Below are 14,207 nucleotides of genomic sequence, written 5' to 3' on the forward strand. Positions count from 1 at the left end.
ATTGACTTAGGGTAAACTTCCTCATGCCATTAGGGAATTGTTTCGTTTATCTTTATTTCAAAAAGCTTTTAAAGGGAGGGTCAAAGTTTGTTTTTATCAAAGCAATGCTGGTTTGCATTTGTTATTTGGCCCTGCAGTACCACATCTTACAAAGTCAGGCCACTCTCCGAGTGGGATTTTGGGCGATTTGAGTTAATGGTCATGAACTATGGTCAGTGCTCATGAACTCTGACTATATTTACCATCTTTCTGAGTGAAGGCCACTGCATCCACCTTAGCATTCTCCTCCTCCTCAAGACGCAATCTCTCCACCAGGTCCTCCTGGCTCATATCGGACGTCGTCTTAGCCTCAGACTTCATCTTCTTTTTCCTCAAGTTGGCAATTCGCTCACGAGCGAGGATCTTCTGACGCTCGTGATCTTTCTTGAGACTAGAAGGAGATAAAATTATTGCTCATTATTTGGAGAAACACAAATTCAAACAGCCTTTTTTTAGTTCTTCTGAGTTTCTTCATCATCATCTTTCTTCCTCAGGTTGGAGATCTTCCGATGGTCCTGAATTTTCTTCAAAACTAGCGGGAGATAAAATGGTTGCCAATTTGTTTGTAGAAACACAACTTCAAACAGCATTTTCAGTTCTTCTGAGTTTCTTTGTCATCTTCTTTTTTTCCTGTTCCTGAACTTGAAAACTAGCAGGAGATAAAGTCATTGCCCATTTCTTTCTTTTGAGAAACCCAGTTTGTGTGAGTTGCACTTTGAAATTTGTATCTTGTTTTCCCACCATCTTACAGTTAAAGATACCAAAAATATCTTCTCCCACTTTAAATTTTATATATTTTCCTTAAAGCATTTGGGTACCTTTTCAAAATGTCCATAGATTTACTTTAAACTTACAGGGTTTGAAGATAATGATAGTGGAAAGCTTCCCTTCAAATATTACTTACTGAGGTGCTGTAGTTTTTGAGAAATGAGTAAAACAATGTCATGAAAATACGTTTGTAAATTATTAAAATATTTTTCATTACATTGTTTACTCATTTCCCAAAACCTACAGCACCCCAACATGTAATATTTCCAGGGAAGCTTTCTACTATCATTATCTTCAAACTGTGTAAGTTTAGTGTAAATCTGTGGACATTGTGTTTTTTGTCCTACAAAAGTTACATAGACCCTTTAACAAGCCTTCACCCTAAATGGCATTGAGTTGGGCGATATTTTAGTTCTCCAAAGGCAAAACAAACGACACTCACTTTGCATCGCGATCCTTCTCTTGCTGCTGGGCCATGCTGAAGAGGAGGGCCGCCGTATCAAACTTATCCTCCATCTGCAGTTTGCGCTGGTCACGGCGTAGCTTAGCGAGAGCTAGCTGACGTTCCCTCTCACTGTTCAGGCTGGCGTCTTGGCCCCTCAAGGCTGCCAGAAGTGCCTCTCGCTCATCTTCAAAGTGGGAGTTCAAGTCCTCTAGGACATTCTGAGAAGAGGAATGAGAAAAAATACATCCTCATCATCCTTCCGGCTGCTGAGCAGGCAATCACAAATTTCATCCGATTACTGCCATTTTTGGCAAGTTATGCGACTTGGTCTGCTTGCTGCATGCTATCAATATTTTAAATTGAGTGTTGCCTTCCCGGTGTCACCGATCTTCCAACAAGAAGGTGTTTATATGGCATATAATTTGATCTGGCATTTGGAGTGAGTGTGTGCATGCCCAAGAAACACGAGTTCCAAAAGAGGGCTGGTTCTAAACAAACACTTCCAAGCAGTCTCCATTAGCAAAAGCAACCATCTATAAATTTTCAACTAATTTTCTCAAAGAGAAATGGGTCTTATTTGTTCTTATGCATCACAAAACTTAACTTGACCTTGGAGTCCCGCTTGAAAAGCAACATGCCTGCCAATTTCAGATATCAATGATATATATTTCAAACTCTCTGCAAGAACCCAAAGTTCCCCCTTACCCTTTTTTTCTTCCGCTCCTCCAGGAAGTCTCGTCTCTTCTCCTCTTTCTCAACCATCTCATCGAGGGTCTCATCGTCGATGGAGAGACCCTCCTTAGCCCTCTCCTCCTTCAGCTCCTTTCTACGCTCAAGACGCCGTTTCAGACGCTCCTCCTGCTCGGATTTGGTGCTGCCGAGGAGCTTGGCAAGCTCTATGCAACAATTTCAAAAAAGAGAAAATATAATTAGCTATTGCAAATTGCTTACCAAGCAAAAACAATAAATAAAAATAAATAAATTGTATCTAGCATATTCTTAAAAATAATATACCAATGCACTTTACAATATAGTTCCCTGGTCATCGGGCAAATAACATTTAAGTAATCTTTTTCAGCTCCTTGGGAGTATATATAGCCATAGTTGCCAGGGCGCGCCAAAGGATTTTTCAAACACATCAACCTCTACCATCATGCCTATAGTGAATTGTCTTGCTCAAGGACACAAGGGTAACAACCGGGATTCGAACCCACACTCCAACTCCCGATGATTAAATCAACAGAACTTGAATTCAATACTCTAAACAACTCGACCATGACACCCTAAAGTTTAAGATTTCCTTTACCTTGTTGATCTTTGATCCCTTGGCTGAGCAGTGCAGATGCCTCATCATACTTCCCTTCCTGTCTCAGCTTCCGCTCTTGTAGCTTCAGCTTCATCAGTTTGGCTTGGCGCTCCCTCTCAGACAGCCGAGCCCAATCTGCTTCCCCGACTTGCTTCATTAGGGCCTTTAATGATACACAAATAAACTCTAAATCAAATCCACTCTTTCAAATATACTAGTCTTCTTATGATCGGAAGACCAAAACTCGGCTGGATCGACAGACTCATCAGGTGGAGTGGCCTCAGCATGGCTAACCTAACTGCGGCTACCCCCTACAGCAAAGGCAAAATCGCTCCTGCACCAACCACACAACTAAGGAGAAGTGGGCAGTAGCCTATGACGATTGATGATTACGTTCTTATAATCTGGTTTTTAGCCAACTTGACCCCAAAATTTTAGATTGAAACTGTAAACAATTTTGTTTTTTAAAATCAAAGCTCTTCTTTTAAGAGCCTTCACTCTTATTCTATTTTGGATTCTGTTGATTTTCTTGCTTATGTCTGTTGTGCACATTTTGTTAACTTTTGCATCAACAAATTTAAATTGGTTTTTGAAAACCCAAACTAAAATAAAAACGGTTTGGGCCCAATTTCATGAAGCTTTTTAGCAGTAAATACTGCTTGAAAACATTTCTCTGCTGGACCAAAATCGAGTGAGTGGGGCACCTGAGTCCATTATTGTAAACTTAGTGTAATTTTGAATAGTTACCTGTTTTTGTTAAGCAATACTTTTCTGTGCTTGGCAAGTTTTTGTGCTTACAGGCTTTATGAAATCGGGCCCTGCTGGGCCCGATTTCATAATTTTGTGCTTACTACGCGATTTTCATCTCATAGCGCTGTCAAACGTATGAGCACACGAAAAGGCATGCTAACATTATGGTGCCTGACGTCACAATGCAAATCCATGGTGAATGCGCAATATGGCCGCCTAATTTTTCTGCTAACCTGTGAAATACGCTTGCACCTTAGCGAACCTTTCTGACGCAATAAGCATGAAATTTGCTTAGTGTTGAAGTCACTGGACACTATTGGTAATTGTCAAAGACCAGTCTTCCCACTTGGTGTATCTCAACATATGCACAAAATAACGAACCTGTGAAAATATGAGCTCAATTGGTCCTCGAAGTTAGGAGAAAATGGAAGACCTCACGCGTGATTGAACGTGAGGTCTCAAAATCAATTCAAATATTTTACTGAGAAATAACTTCTTCCTTAAAAACTACATTAGTTACTTCAGAGGGAGTCGATTCTTACAATGTTTTATACTTACAACAGCTCTCCATTACTCATTACCAAGTAAGTTTTCATGCCGACATTTATTTTGAGTAACTACCGGTAGTGTCCAGTGCCTTTAAGCAGCTTTATGAAATTGGGCCCTGGTGTTTTACTGACCTCACTGAGTAGTTTATCCCTGAGAGTGTCGTACTTGACCTCAAGGGCTTTAATGAGTTGCTCTTCAGTGACCTCCGATGAGTCAGACTTAGTGACCAGCACCGTCCCGGCGACGTTGTCGTTCCAACCATTGGTCCTAGCGATGAACTGTACCTGCTTCAATTGCTTCAGGGTAGTAGCGGACTAAAGGGAAAAAAAGGAAATAAAAGATATGGATCAAATATTTGGTTATTTATCTAATTGAACTGATAGCAAGTGTTTTATAGAGGGAAAAGTGCTAGGAGTCTTAAGACACAATTCACTTTTGGGGTTAGCAATGCTAGAAAACAAAGAGAACCTGCTCTCAGTGGAGAAAAAAACCAAACTACCCATAGGACTGAAAAACACTTCTTAGTTAACAAACTGACAAAGTCAATATATAATAACTGTGATATCTCTTTGAGGAACACTTGAAACTTTAATAGTGATTGCGACCTTTGACCTAGGGAATTTATGCACTCTTATAATAGGCAGCTAAGAGAGGGATCACTGTGACCTTTGAGCTTTAGGTTTTCTTTCAAAGTGAGATTTATCCTATTAATTGGTTAATTAATAACTATAAAAAAGAGCATCTGCTATATACATAATGTCGAGCTACTTCTGGGCGCAATGCTGGCATACGCCTGTGTGTCATTTGGACAAAAACATTTTCATTCAATAGCATTTCTTATGAAAGAACTGATAATTATCACAAGCAGTAATGGAAGGCAAGTCCACAAATTATTTTGTGCATACGCAAATTCTTAGTGAAACCCTATGGGCCTCTGGTAAATGTTAAAGCCAGTTTGTGTGAAGGGGGCATGGCTCTCAATGGAACTAACATCCAATTTATGAACAGGGTAGGTTTTACTCAATAACATGTCAGTTCCTTTTTTCTTTTTCAGTTCTTTTGAATCAGAAGAAACCTAACTTAGAGATGCTGACCTTTGACCCGAGGTCATTTAGAAGAAGTGCGGCTTCATTCTCTTGCTGTTCTTGCAGGTTGGCCAGTAGGGCTACCTGAATGTCGCCCTCTATCGCTGCGTCTCCTTTGATCTTCCTCTCATCGTCAAGACGGCTCTCTAACGTCAGAGATGTAGCTTTCTGTTCAAGGAATGAAAAATTATTTGGCTCTTTTGAAAAACTGATGATGTAGCATTTCTTTAAAAAATTTAAAGGTAAAAATTGCTTTATATTGGCTAATACATCTTTGGTGTAATTCTACAAATCCTGAAAACGGGTAGCAATCTTCACTAGTTTGAGAAGAAATGTAACACCTAAACTTCTAAAACTTAATAAAGGTGTTCTACTCAAAAACCGCTGGCACCGAAAGAGTTGAAAAACCAATTTCTTTTTTACATTTTATATATCAGTTGGTCTTTCAAATTCTCCTTAGTCAGTTAGTGGGCCATAACACAAGCTACATTTAGATTTGTGAGTCAGACTTTTGTTATTTTTTTTTTACAGAGTTATGAAAACCTAAAAAAAAAAACCTAGGAACTGTTGCCGTCAAAACATAAACAAAAAATGCTGGCACCGAAAGAGTTTACAAACTGATTATTACCTACATAAAATATATCAATTTGGTTTTTCATATTCTCCTTAATGGGCCATAACACAAGGTACATTTAGTTAAGTGAGTAACACTTTTGTTTGAATTTTCTTTTACAGCATTGTGAAAACCTAAACAAAGCCTCAGAATTGTTGCCCTAAAAACATTTTTTTTTAAATGCTGGCACAGAACGAGTTAACAAACTGCTTACATTAAATATATCAATTTGGTCTTTCATATTCTCCTTAGTGGGGCCGCTGTCTCTCCATTCCTGGCGTGCTCCCTTCAGTTCTTTCAGTCTCTTCTGACGATTGTCTTCCGTCATCTGCTTAGCGTTGGAGCGATAGCTGCTGTTCTCTTGCTCCTGCATCAGCTGTTGATTTGGAAAATGTCATGAGTACTTGGACTTCGTTGATGGAAACATACGATTTTAAAGACACTGGACACTATTGGCAATTGTCAAAGACCAGTCTTCTGCTTTGGTGTATCTCAACATATGCATAAAATAACAAACCAGTCAAAGTTTGAGCTCAGTTGGTCAGCGAAGTTGCAACATAATAATGAAAGAAAAAACACCCTTGTCACACAAAGTTGCGTGCTTTCAGATGCTTGATTTTGAGACCTCAAAATCTCACTCTGAGGTCTCGAAATCAAATTCATGGAAAATTCCTTCTTCCTCAAAAACTATACGTTACTTCAGAGGGAGCAGTTTCTCACAATGTTTTATATTATCAGCAGCTCCCCATTACTCGTTACCAAGTGAGGTTTTATGCAAATAATTATTTTGAGTAATTATCAATAGTGCCCACTGCCTTTAATGATAACATAGCCACCAAAAGCCATGTTCTACAAATAACTATCTTCGAGTACGCACTAATCCACCAATCAGAAGCTCGAACTACTTGGGGGATAAAAACATATATGCTACGACCTCTGTTTTATATCCTACTTCCTCTGTTTTTATTACACAGTGCGTATTGTGAAATGTCATTTTGTCACGCTCCGTATACGGACAGTGCAAAAATTACATTCTAAACTTTGTGCGCATGAAATAATGCCCTGAAGTTTTAAATTTTGCACGTTGCAAGTGAGACTGGAAGATAAATTCGTTATCACACGCTCGTACGTGAAATACGGAAAAATATAGCGCTTCTGCGTCCCATATCCAACAAGGCCGGTGAAATACAGAAAAATATAGCGCTTCTGCGTCCCATATCCAACTCAGTGATATTGTGATCCTTACTTGCAATATCATATCAATCAATGAGTTAATCAATTATAAAGTAATTTAATCAATCAATGACAACAACTTCTACAGTACTTGTGGCCATCAAGATAATGGCACCTTGACAATGGGGGAAGCGAGAACAATAAAATATATGGTGTGTTGGCTGAACATGGTGAACACTGGGCCGATGGCCCCCACCCATGCAACCACGGCAAACAAAGGGTAGAACCAAATTACAAAAACCCTTGAAGACTTACAGCAAAGACATCTTCATGGCAAATTTAGAAACGAGTGATGAATTCAATTAACTTTTTTTTTAAAAGAGGTATCATCTATATAGAAGAGTTTGCGGTAACACCATGTAATAACAATCTCTAAATGAGTTGGGGTGGTTCTGAAAAGAACCGTTGGGTTAACTCGACGTTTCGATCAGTATGCTCTGATTGTCTTCTGGAGTAATAACAATCTCTAAATGAGTTGGGGTGGTTCTGAAAAGAACCGTTGGGTTAACTCGACGTTTCGATCAGTATGCTCTGATCGTCTTCTGGAGTCAAGACGATCAGAGCATACTGATCGAAACGTCGAGTTAACCCAACGGTTCTTTTCAAAACCACCCCAACTCATTTAGAGATTGTTATTACATGGTGTTACCGCAAACTCTTCTATATCTTATCTCCACCATGCAAAGTTTCAAATCCTACTTAGGTATCATCTAATATCACAAGGATGATGGCCACTTCAAGGTGAGGGCTACCTGGTTACACTGAACTGAGTTGGGCTGTCAAACTTTCCCACAGGCACTTTCCCAGTTGGCGCCCACTCCTTGGGCCGAAACAGGGCTACTCCCTTCACTATCCATAGGCATGGTTATCATCCACTAGGAGCCTGGCTGGTAGAGCAGATTGCACTACCTTCCCAACTTTTTACTAAGCAATTAATGTTAAATGCCTTGCTCAAGTGTCATGACAACACTAGAGCTTTGGTCTGTTCAACTAGACCGCTCAGCCGTGATAAGCCACAATGCTCTTTGTAGAGCAGATTGCACTACCTTCCCAACTTTTTACTAAGCAATTAATGTTAAATGCCTTGCTCAAGTGTCATGACAACACTAGAGCTTTGGTCTGTTCAACTAGACCGCTCAGCCGTGATAAGCCACAATGCTCTTTGCCAATCATCTTGACTCCTATATGTACCTCAATAAGGAGATCTCTCTCTGCTTCATGTTTCACCTCCATCTCCTGCACCACAACCTCTTGCATAGCTACATCATTGTCTTCATCTTCAGGGAGTGGGATTGGACCCTGGGCGTCCCTTGCTCTCATCCTCTCCTCCTTGCTCTTACGACGCTGGGCGAGCCGCTCTCGGGCAAGCTGTTCCTGCCTTCGCCTCTCCTTCTCGTGTCTGAATTAAACAATGGAAGCAGGCACCAAATCTTAAAACCTTACACACACTATAGACGAGGAAATTACCCAGGAAATTCAGATGAACATTTTGTTCACCTTTTTTCAATACAATAACAATGTCCCCCCCCCCAAAAAAAAAAAAAAAAAAAAAAAACTTACAAGTCTTCAGCATCTTGAGCCTGTTTGGTCAACCCCATCGCCAAGGCCGCTGCATCAAACTTGTGCTCCCTTCTTGCCTTCCTCTGATCTCTCCTAAGACGAGCCAACTCCCGCTGACGCTCTTTCTCGCTCATGAGGCGGTCGTTGGCATCTCTCATACTGGCGAGAAGAGCATCTCTCTCCTGGTGACGAGTAACATAAATACAAAATAACAACAAAGGTTTCTTATATAATACTCAAGTCTGTCCCCCAGAAACATTTGTATGTGTCCTGGAGCAAGACACTGAACTGCTTTTCTTCACCTAGAGGTAATTAATTTTGCTTGGTGCGCTTCAAACTTAGCAGCACATGCGGAACACTCCTCAGGGAGCTGAGCATGGTTTAAGGAATGATACATTGTATAAAATGGCCCAGTGAGAAGACGTTTTTTATACTTTATTCGTCAGTCCAGATTTAATGGGGCTATATTATTTATTTATTTATTCATTTCTTCTTTACCCTGGGGAAACCTCTGAGTAAACATGGTAAAACACTGTTTTCAAAAGGTGCCCATCAACTACATACACACTATTTTTTTTTTAAATGTATTAGTTTAAAATATATATATAAAAATATATCGATTAATATCAAAGATAGAAAAACAGCCAAATTTAAATAAAGACAACGATATATACGACAACAGCACAAAAACTGTACAACAAGCAAAATATAAAATAGAGACAAAACTTCAAAATCTGGTCCGGCCAAGGAAAAACACAACATACCCCATATGTTAAAAACTCAAATTTTTGTACTGAACTTTAAAACTTGCTATATAAAAGCCCATTGCACACCGAGCAAAGATTTTACATCATTCTTGGAAAGAGGCTTCTACTCACGGCATCAAGGCGATTGTCAAGCTGATCTAGAATATTCTTCGGTTTGTTCTTTCTCAGTTCTTCCTCTTCTTGTTCGATCTCCTCCTGCTCAAGACGGTCTGCCTCCTCCTTGCTCATGCCTACGGATTAACACAAAACTATTCTGATCTGTGTCCAACAAAAATTTTTTATTTTAATATGTATTTTTACAAGCCCTAATGCATAAATGTTATCAAACCCACAGGTAGTGTCATACTGCGATAATGATGCTGAAAAAGAAATTGTGTAGCTTTTATCCGAAAGCCAAAAAGACTGCTTTTAATGAACTTGAGAAGTGCAACAAGTCGTTCTCATAACAAATTTCCCTCAAGAAAACATGCGTAGCAAGAGAAAACATTTTCCTAACACTCGGTTCTAAGTTTTATATTATACTTCATTACAAAAAAGGGATTTGTCCTCCAACAGATACCTATCAGAAAATCCTTCTAATTTCTGTACTCACCTTGTGCCATTCTCTGCTTCCTTTTCTCAAGCCTCTCCTTCAACTTCTCCTCCTGTTGCTTCTTGGTATCCCCTAGCAACAGTTCCAGTGCATTCTGGGAAGCAATGGCATCACCCAGCAATGCTGCCGCCTCATCATACTTGCCGTCTTTACGGAGACGGCGTTCCTCCAGACGCAGTTTGATCAGACGAACCTGCCGCTCTTTCTCCGAGAGACGCGCCCACTCTGCTTCACCGATCTAAACAAATTGACATCATAGAAGAAAAAAAATCATCATTTTGGAAATGAATCTGTGACCTGGGACCGATTCCATAAAGCTGGTTAAAAATCGCTAAGCTAAAAAAATTATTGCTGAGCAGGAAAAGTAAACCCCAAAATGGCATGTTATCAAAAAGACTGCTAAGTTGTTTTTTGGTTACTTCAAAGGTTTTGGTACTCTTTGTAATGCAAAACACAATGTCCACTGGTTGACATTTAAAGCCAGTGGATACTATTGGTAAATGTCAAAGACCAGTCTTCTCACTTGCTGTATCTCAACAGATGCATAAAATAACCAACCTGTGAAAATTTGAGCCTGATTGGTCGTCGGAGTTGCGAGATAACCATGAAAGAAAAAAAACACTATTGTCACACGCAGTTGTGTGCTTTCAGTTGCTTGATTTCGAGACCTCAAATTCTAAACTTGAGGTCTAGAAATCAAATTTGTGGAAAATAACTTCTTTCTTGAAAACTAGGTTACTTCAGAGGGAGCTGTTTCTCACAATATTTTATACCATCAACCTCTAACCATTCCTCGCTAATTTTCTCTCGTTAACAAATGAGGTGTCCACTGCCTTTAAACCACTACACTGTTAAAATACTTTTCGTCGTTAGGGATGAAAATTATTTTTGTGACTTGTGTTACTTATTTCTCAAAAAACTAAAGCACCTCAGCAATTAATATTTTAAGAGAAGCTTTCTACTATCATTTTTTTTTCAAACTGTGTGAGTTTCATGTAAATCTGTTGACATTTTGTTTTATGTCTTACAAAAAGTACACTGACGCTTTAAGAGTTTTTCCCAAGCCCTATTTTAGGATAAACTAACTTCTTAAAGTAGTCATCTTTCAAAGATGGGAGTATGTAAGTGACAAACGTTTCTCAAACTCAAATCAAGTAAAAATTTGATTTTAAAACTAGCAATAATAATACCAGTCTAATATAGTGTATGTATCTACCAATATGAAAGTAGGCCCAAGTTCATAGCCCTTTGGAATGCCCAATTCATAGAAACCTATGAATTGGTAAAGTGTCTTACTTAAGGACTCAAGAGTAACAACTAGGACTCAAAACTTAGTCACTCAGCATATCACTTAGCACTCAAGTCTACGTACCGCTTGGCCACTACTCACGCAACTCACACAAAAAATATAAGCAAAAAAATGTTTTAAAAATGGTACATTTAACAAACACAGGATAAAATCCCACCAAAGTAATGATATATGCCTTTGATTTTCTTCATAGAACTTGATAAAGTACTGAGTATAAAGTGCTTATACACACATCAGGGAATTGGTAAAACCAAATGATTATGCCTTGATGAAATAATCTTCTAATCGTAGAGTGTAACATGTGGCCGAGTGGTAAAGAGCAATGCATTCAAGTCTTTGCTAAGTCACCACAGTGTGGGTTTGAATCCGGATTGTGACACTTGTGTCCTTCTGCAAGACACTTTAATGAAATTGACTCTCTTCACCCAGGGGTACCTGCGAGGGTAGAGGTTGATATTGTGAATGAAAAAGCCTTCGGAGCAAGAAATCAAGTCTAATCGTACTTGGGGACAGATCTCTTTCTGTTGCAGCACCACATCTCTAAAATCAACTACCTCTTCACATAAAAACATCCACCTCTTTCACTCTTTCAAAATATCTCTCAGAACACACATGTCGATAGATCCTTTCTGTTGTATTTAATCTGTATTAAATCATTTTTTTGTGATTTTTGTCGAGTTTCTTTGTAATATCGCCCTGAGCCCTTTGTGGATTTTATTATTATTATTGTGAAATGCGCTATAAGAACTTGTCATTATTATTATTATTATTATTTTTATTATTATTCTCACCTGGTTCATCAGTGCCTCTGCCAGAATCTGATCTTTTAGAGCGTCAAACTTTCCTTGCAGAGCGTCCACTAGCTCTTCCTCACCGGCCTTCTTGCTCAGGTCCGCAGTGGTAAGCACAACAGCAACATTCTCGTTGCGTTCCTTCTTCTGATCCTCGATGTTCTGCTGCTGCACGTGAACCAGGGACTTTAAATCCTTTTAAAAAGAAAAGAAACGTTTGTAACGATATGGGGATTTGGATTATGTGAATCCACAGGACTCGGTTAGAGCTTGACCACTGAGTCTTTGAAATCTTTATACAGGTTTCTGTTTAACTCCTTTTGACAGGCTTGTACTAGTGTCCAACAGAGTACATTTGAAATAAAATTTTCATTAGCTAGATTGTGCAAACTTCCAACTTTGTTGTTTCTTTTCTAAAACAGCACTTAGGGGTGTTGTCAAAATGAATCCAGGCCCGAGTTTCATAAGCTGTTAAAGACAGTGGACACTATTGGTAATTGTCAAAGACCAGTCTTCTCACTTGGTGTATCTCAACATATGCACAAAATAACAAACCTGTGAAAATTTGACCCTGATTGGTTGTCAGAATTGCGAGATAATAATAGAAGAAAAAACACCTCTGTCACACGACGTTGTGTGCTTTCAGATGCTTGATTTCAAGACCTCAAATTCTAAACTTGAGGTCTCGTAATCAAAGCCGTGGAAAATTACTTCTTTCTTGAAAACTACGTCAGGGAGCCGTTTCTCACAATGTTTTGTACTATCAACAGCTCTCCATTACTTGTTACCAATTAAGGTTTTATGCTAATAATTATTTTGAGTAACTACCAATAGTTTCCACTGCCTTTAAGCAACAAATACTGCTTGACAAATTTATTTGCTAATCACAAATTGAGTGGGGAACCTGTCACAACAATGTAAACTTAATGGAAGTTTGGCTGGTATCCTGGTTCTGTTAAGCAATGCTTTTCTGTGTTTAGCAAGTTTGTGTGCTTACAGGCTATACAAAATAAGGCCCTGAAAGGTACATGTAGTTGGATGACACTTCTCTGATTAAAATATTTTAGGGGGATTCCGTTGAGCTGTATATTTGTACCTAAGACATGGTTTAGTAATAATAAATAACAATAATACGAAACATTTATATAGCGCTCTACGGAGAACAGAGCCCTTTACATGAGACTATGACAACAAAACAAAAGAAAAACAAACAAACTAGGATGGGTGGGGGAAAAGAAATGTCTTGAGGATGCTTTTGAATACAGGCAACGAGATCCCCTCTCTCAGACCCGCAGGGAGCTCATTCCATAGGCGAGGGGCAGCTATGGAGAATGAGCTATCCCCAGCTTTCCGTGGTTTTACTTAGTCAGTCGGTGCAAGGCACACACAGCTCTCTGAATTACTAAGACATGTCTTGTATGTACCTTATCTGGTAAGAGACTACACACTGCTTCACATTCTTTAGCCTGTTGCTGCTGCAAGTCAGCCATGATGGTAACGATGACATCATCTCTATTTATAGTAACATCTTTAGATTCCTTCTGCAGCAGGTGTTTCCGTCCCGCTGTCTTGACTACGGATGCCTCCCCAAGCAAAGCTCGATGCTCTGTTTTATCGCCTTAAAAAAAAGCATGTAAAGAATCACAACATTAATTAAATTGTCTTTACATCCACTTCGTTGTTTGCAGTACCGTTGCTGATTGCAAGATTGGCCCAATTTTATAGAGCTGCTTAAGCACATAAAGTAGCTAAGCACACTAAACTTTGAATACCAAAATAAGGTTAGTAGAATTTGAAACTTTGCATGGTGGAAAAAAAAATATGGAAAGGTTTACGGTAACAGTACCCCATGTAATGACTATCTCTAAATGATTTGGGGTGGTTCTGAAAAGAACCGTTAGTTTCAACTCAATGTTTTGATCAGTATGCTCTGATCGTCTTCTGGAGAGGTTAAGAATAAGGTTACCAGCCTAACTACATGTGTGTATCATGTCACATGTATAGTTTGTGACTGATGTCCTGGGCCCAATTTCATAGCACTGCTTAACGGTAAGCAAATTTGCACGCTTACTGTAGCAGAAACACCCTCATAAAAGTAGTACAATTACTCCTTTTTCCCAATTTTCTCACCTATATCCATGTTTCGCCGTTTCTCCATCAGCTTTTGTAGGACTTCTTGCCGCTGCTCTGGGGTCATGTTCTCGGCTATCAAGACGTCATCTTCACCATACTCCTTCTGGAGGAGTTCATACAAAGCCTCTCTCTCAAGACGATGTTTCTTCTCTATAGAGCGGATGACTGCATCCTTGAGAAATAAAAAGCAATTCATAGGATGGTTGTTATGAAAAACAAAATGATTTGCTTTAATCTGAAAGCTTAGTACCTCTACATCATTTGCAC

At 39.2% G+C, this 14,207-nt stretch overlaps 1 protein-coding gene across 2 annotated transcripts in view; it reads right to left on the bottom strand.

Annotated features, from left to right (window-relative positions):
* LOC139933808 (uncharacterized) overlaps positions 1-14,207 on the bottom strand; it is an 80,617-nt gene that overhangs the window by 25,518 nt on the left and 40,892 nt on the right. For both annotated transcript variants that reach the window (XM_071928025.1, XM_071928024.1), the window contains exons 24-37: positions 13,938-14,112; positions 13,232-13,425; positions 11,808-12,002; positions 9,708-9,945; positions 9,227-9,345; positions 8,349-8,530; positions 7,980-8,187; positions 5,770-5,931; positions 4,952-5,110; positions 3,989-4,171; positions 2,559-2,721; positions 1,958-2,148; positions 1,250-1,470; positions 243-430 (exon numbers count right to left, since the gene is read on the bottom strand). In XM_071928025.1, coding sequence (XP_071784126.1) covers positions 243-430; positions 1,250-1,470; positions 1,958-2,148; positions 2,559-2,721; positions 3,989-4,171; positions 4,952-5,110; positions 5,770-5,931; positions 7,980-8,187; positions 8,349-8,530; positions 9,227-9,345; positions 9,708-9,945; positions 11,808-12,002; positions 13,232-13,425; positions 13,938-14,112 — 2,578 coding nt within the window. The remainder of the gene's footprint in view (positions 1-242; positions 431-1,249; positions 1,471-1,957; positions 2,149-2,558; positions 2,722-3,988; positions 4,172-4,951; positions 5,111-5,769; positions 5,932-7,979; positions 8,188-8,348; positions 8,531-9,226; positions 9,346-9,707; positions 9,946-11,807; positions 12,003-13,231; positions 13,426-13,937; positions 14,113-14,207) is intronic.

The sequence above is a fragment of the Asterias amurensis genome, chromosome 2 (assembly GCF_032118995.1).
Source record: "Asterias amurensis chromosome 2, ASM3211899v1".
NCBI classification, from domain to species: domain Eukaryota; kingdom Metazoa; phylum Echinodermata; class Asteroidea; order Forcipulatida; family Asteriidae; genus Asterias; species Asterias amurensis.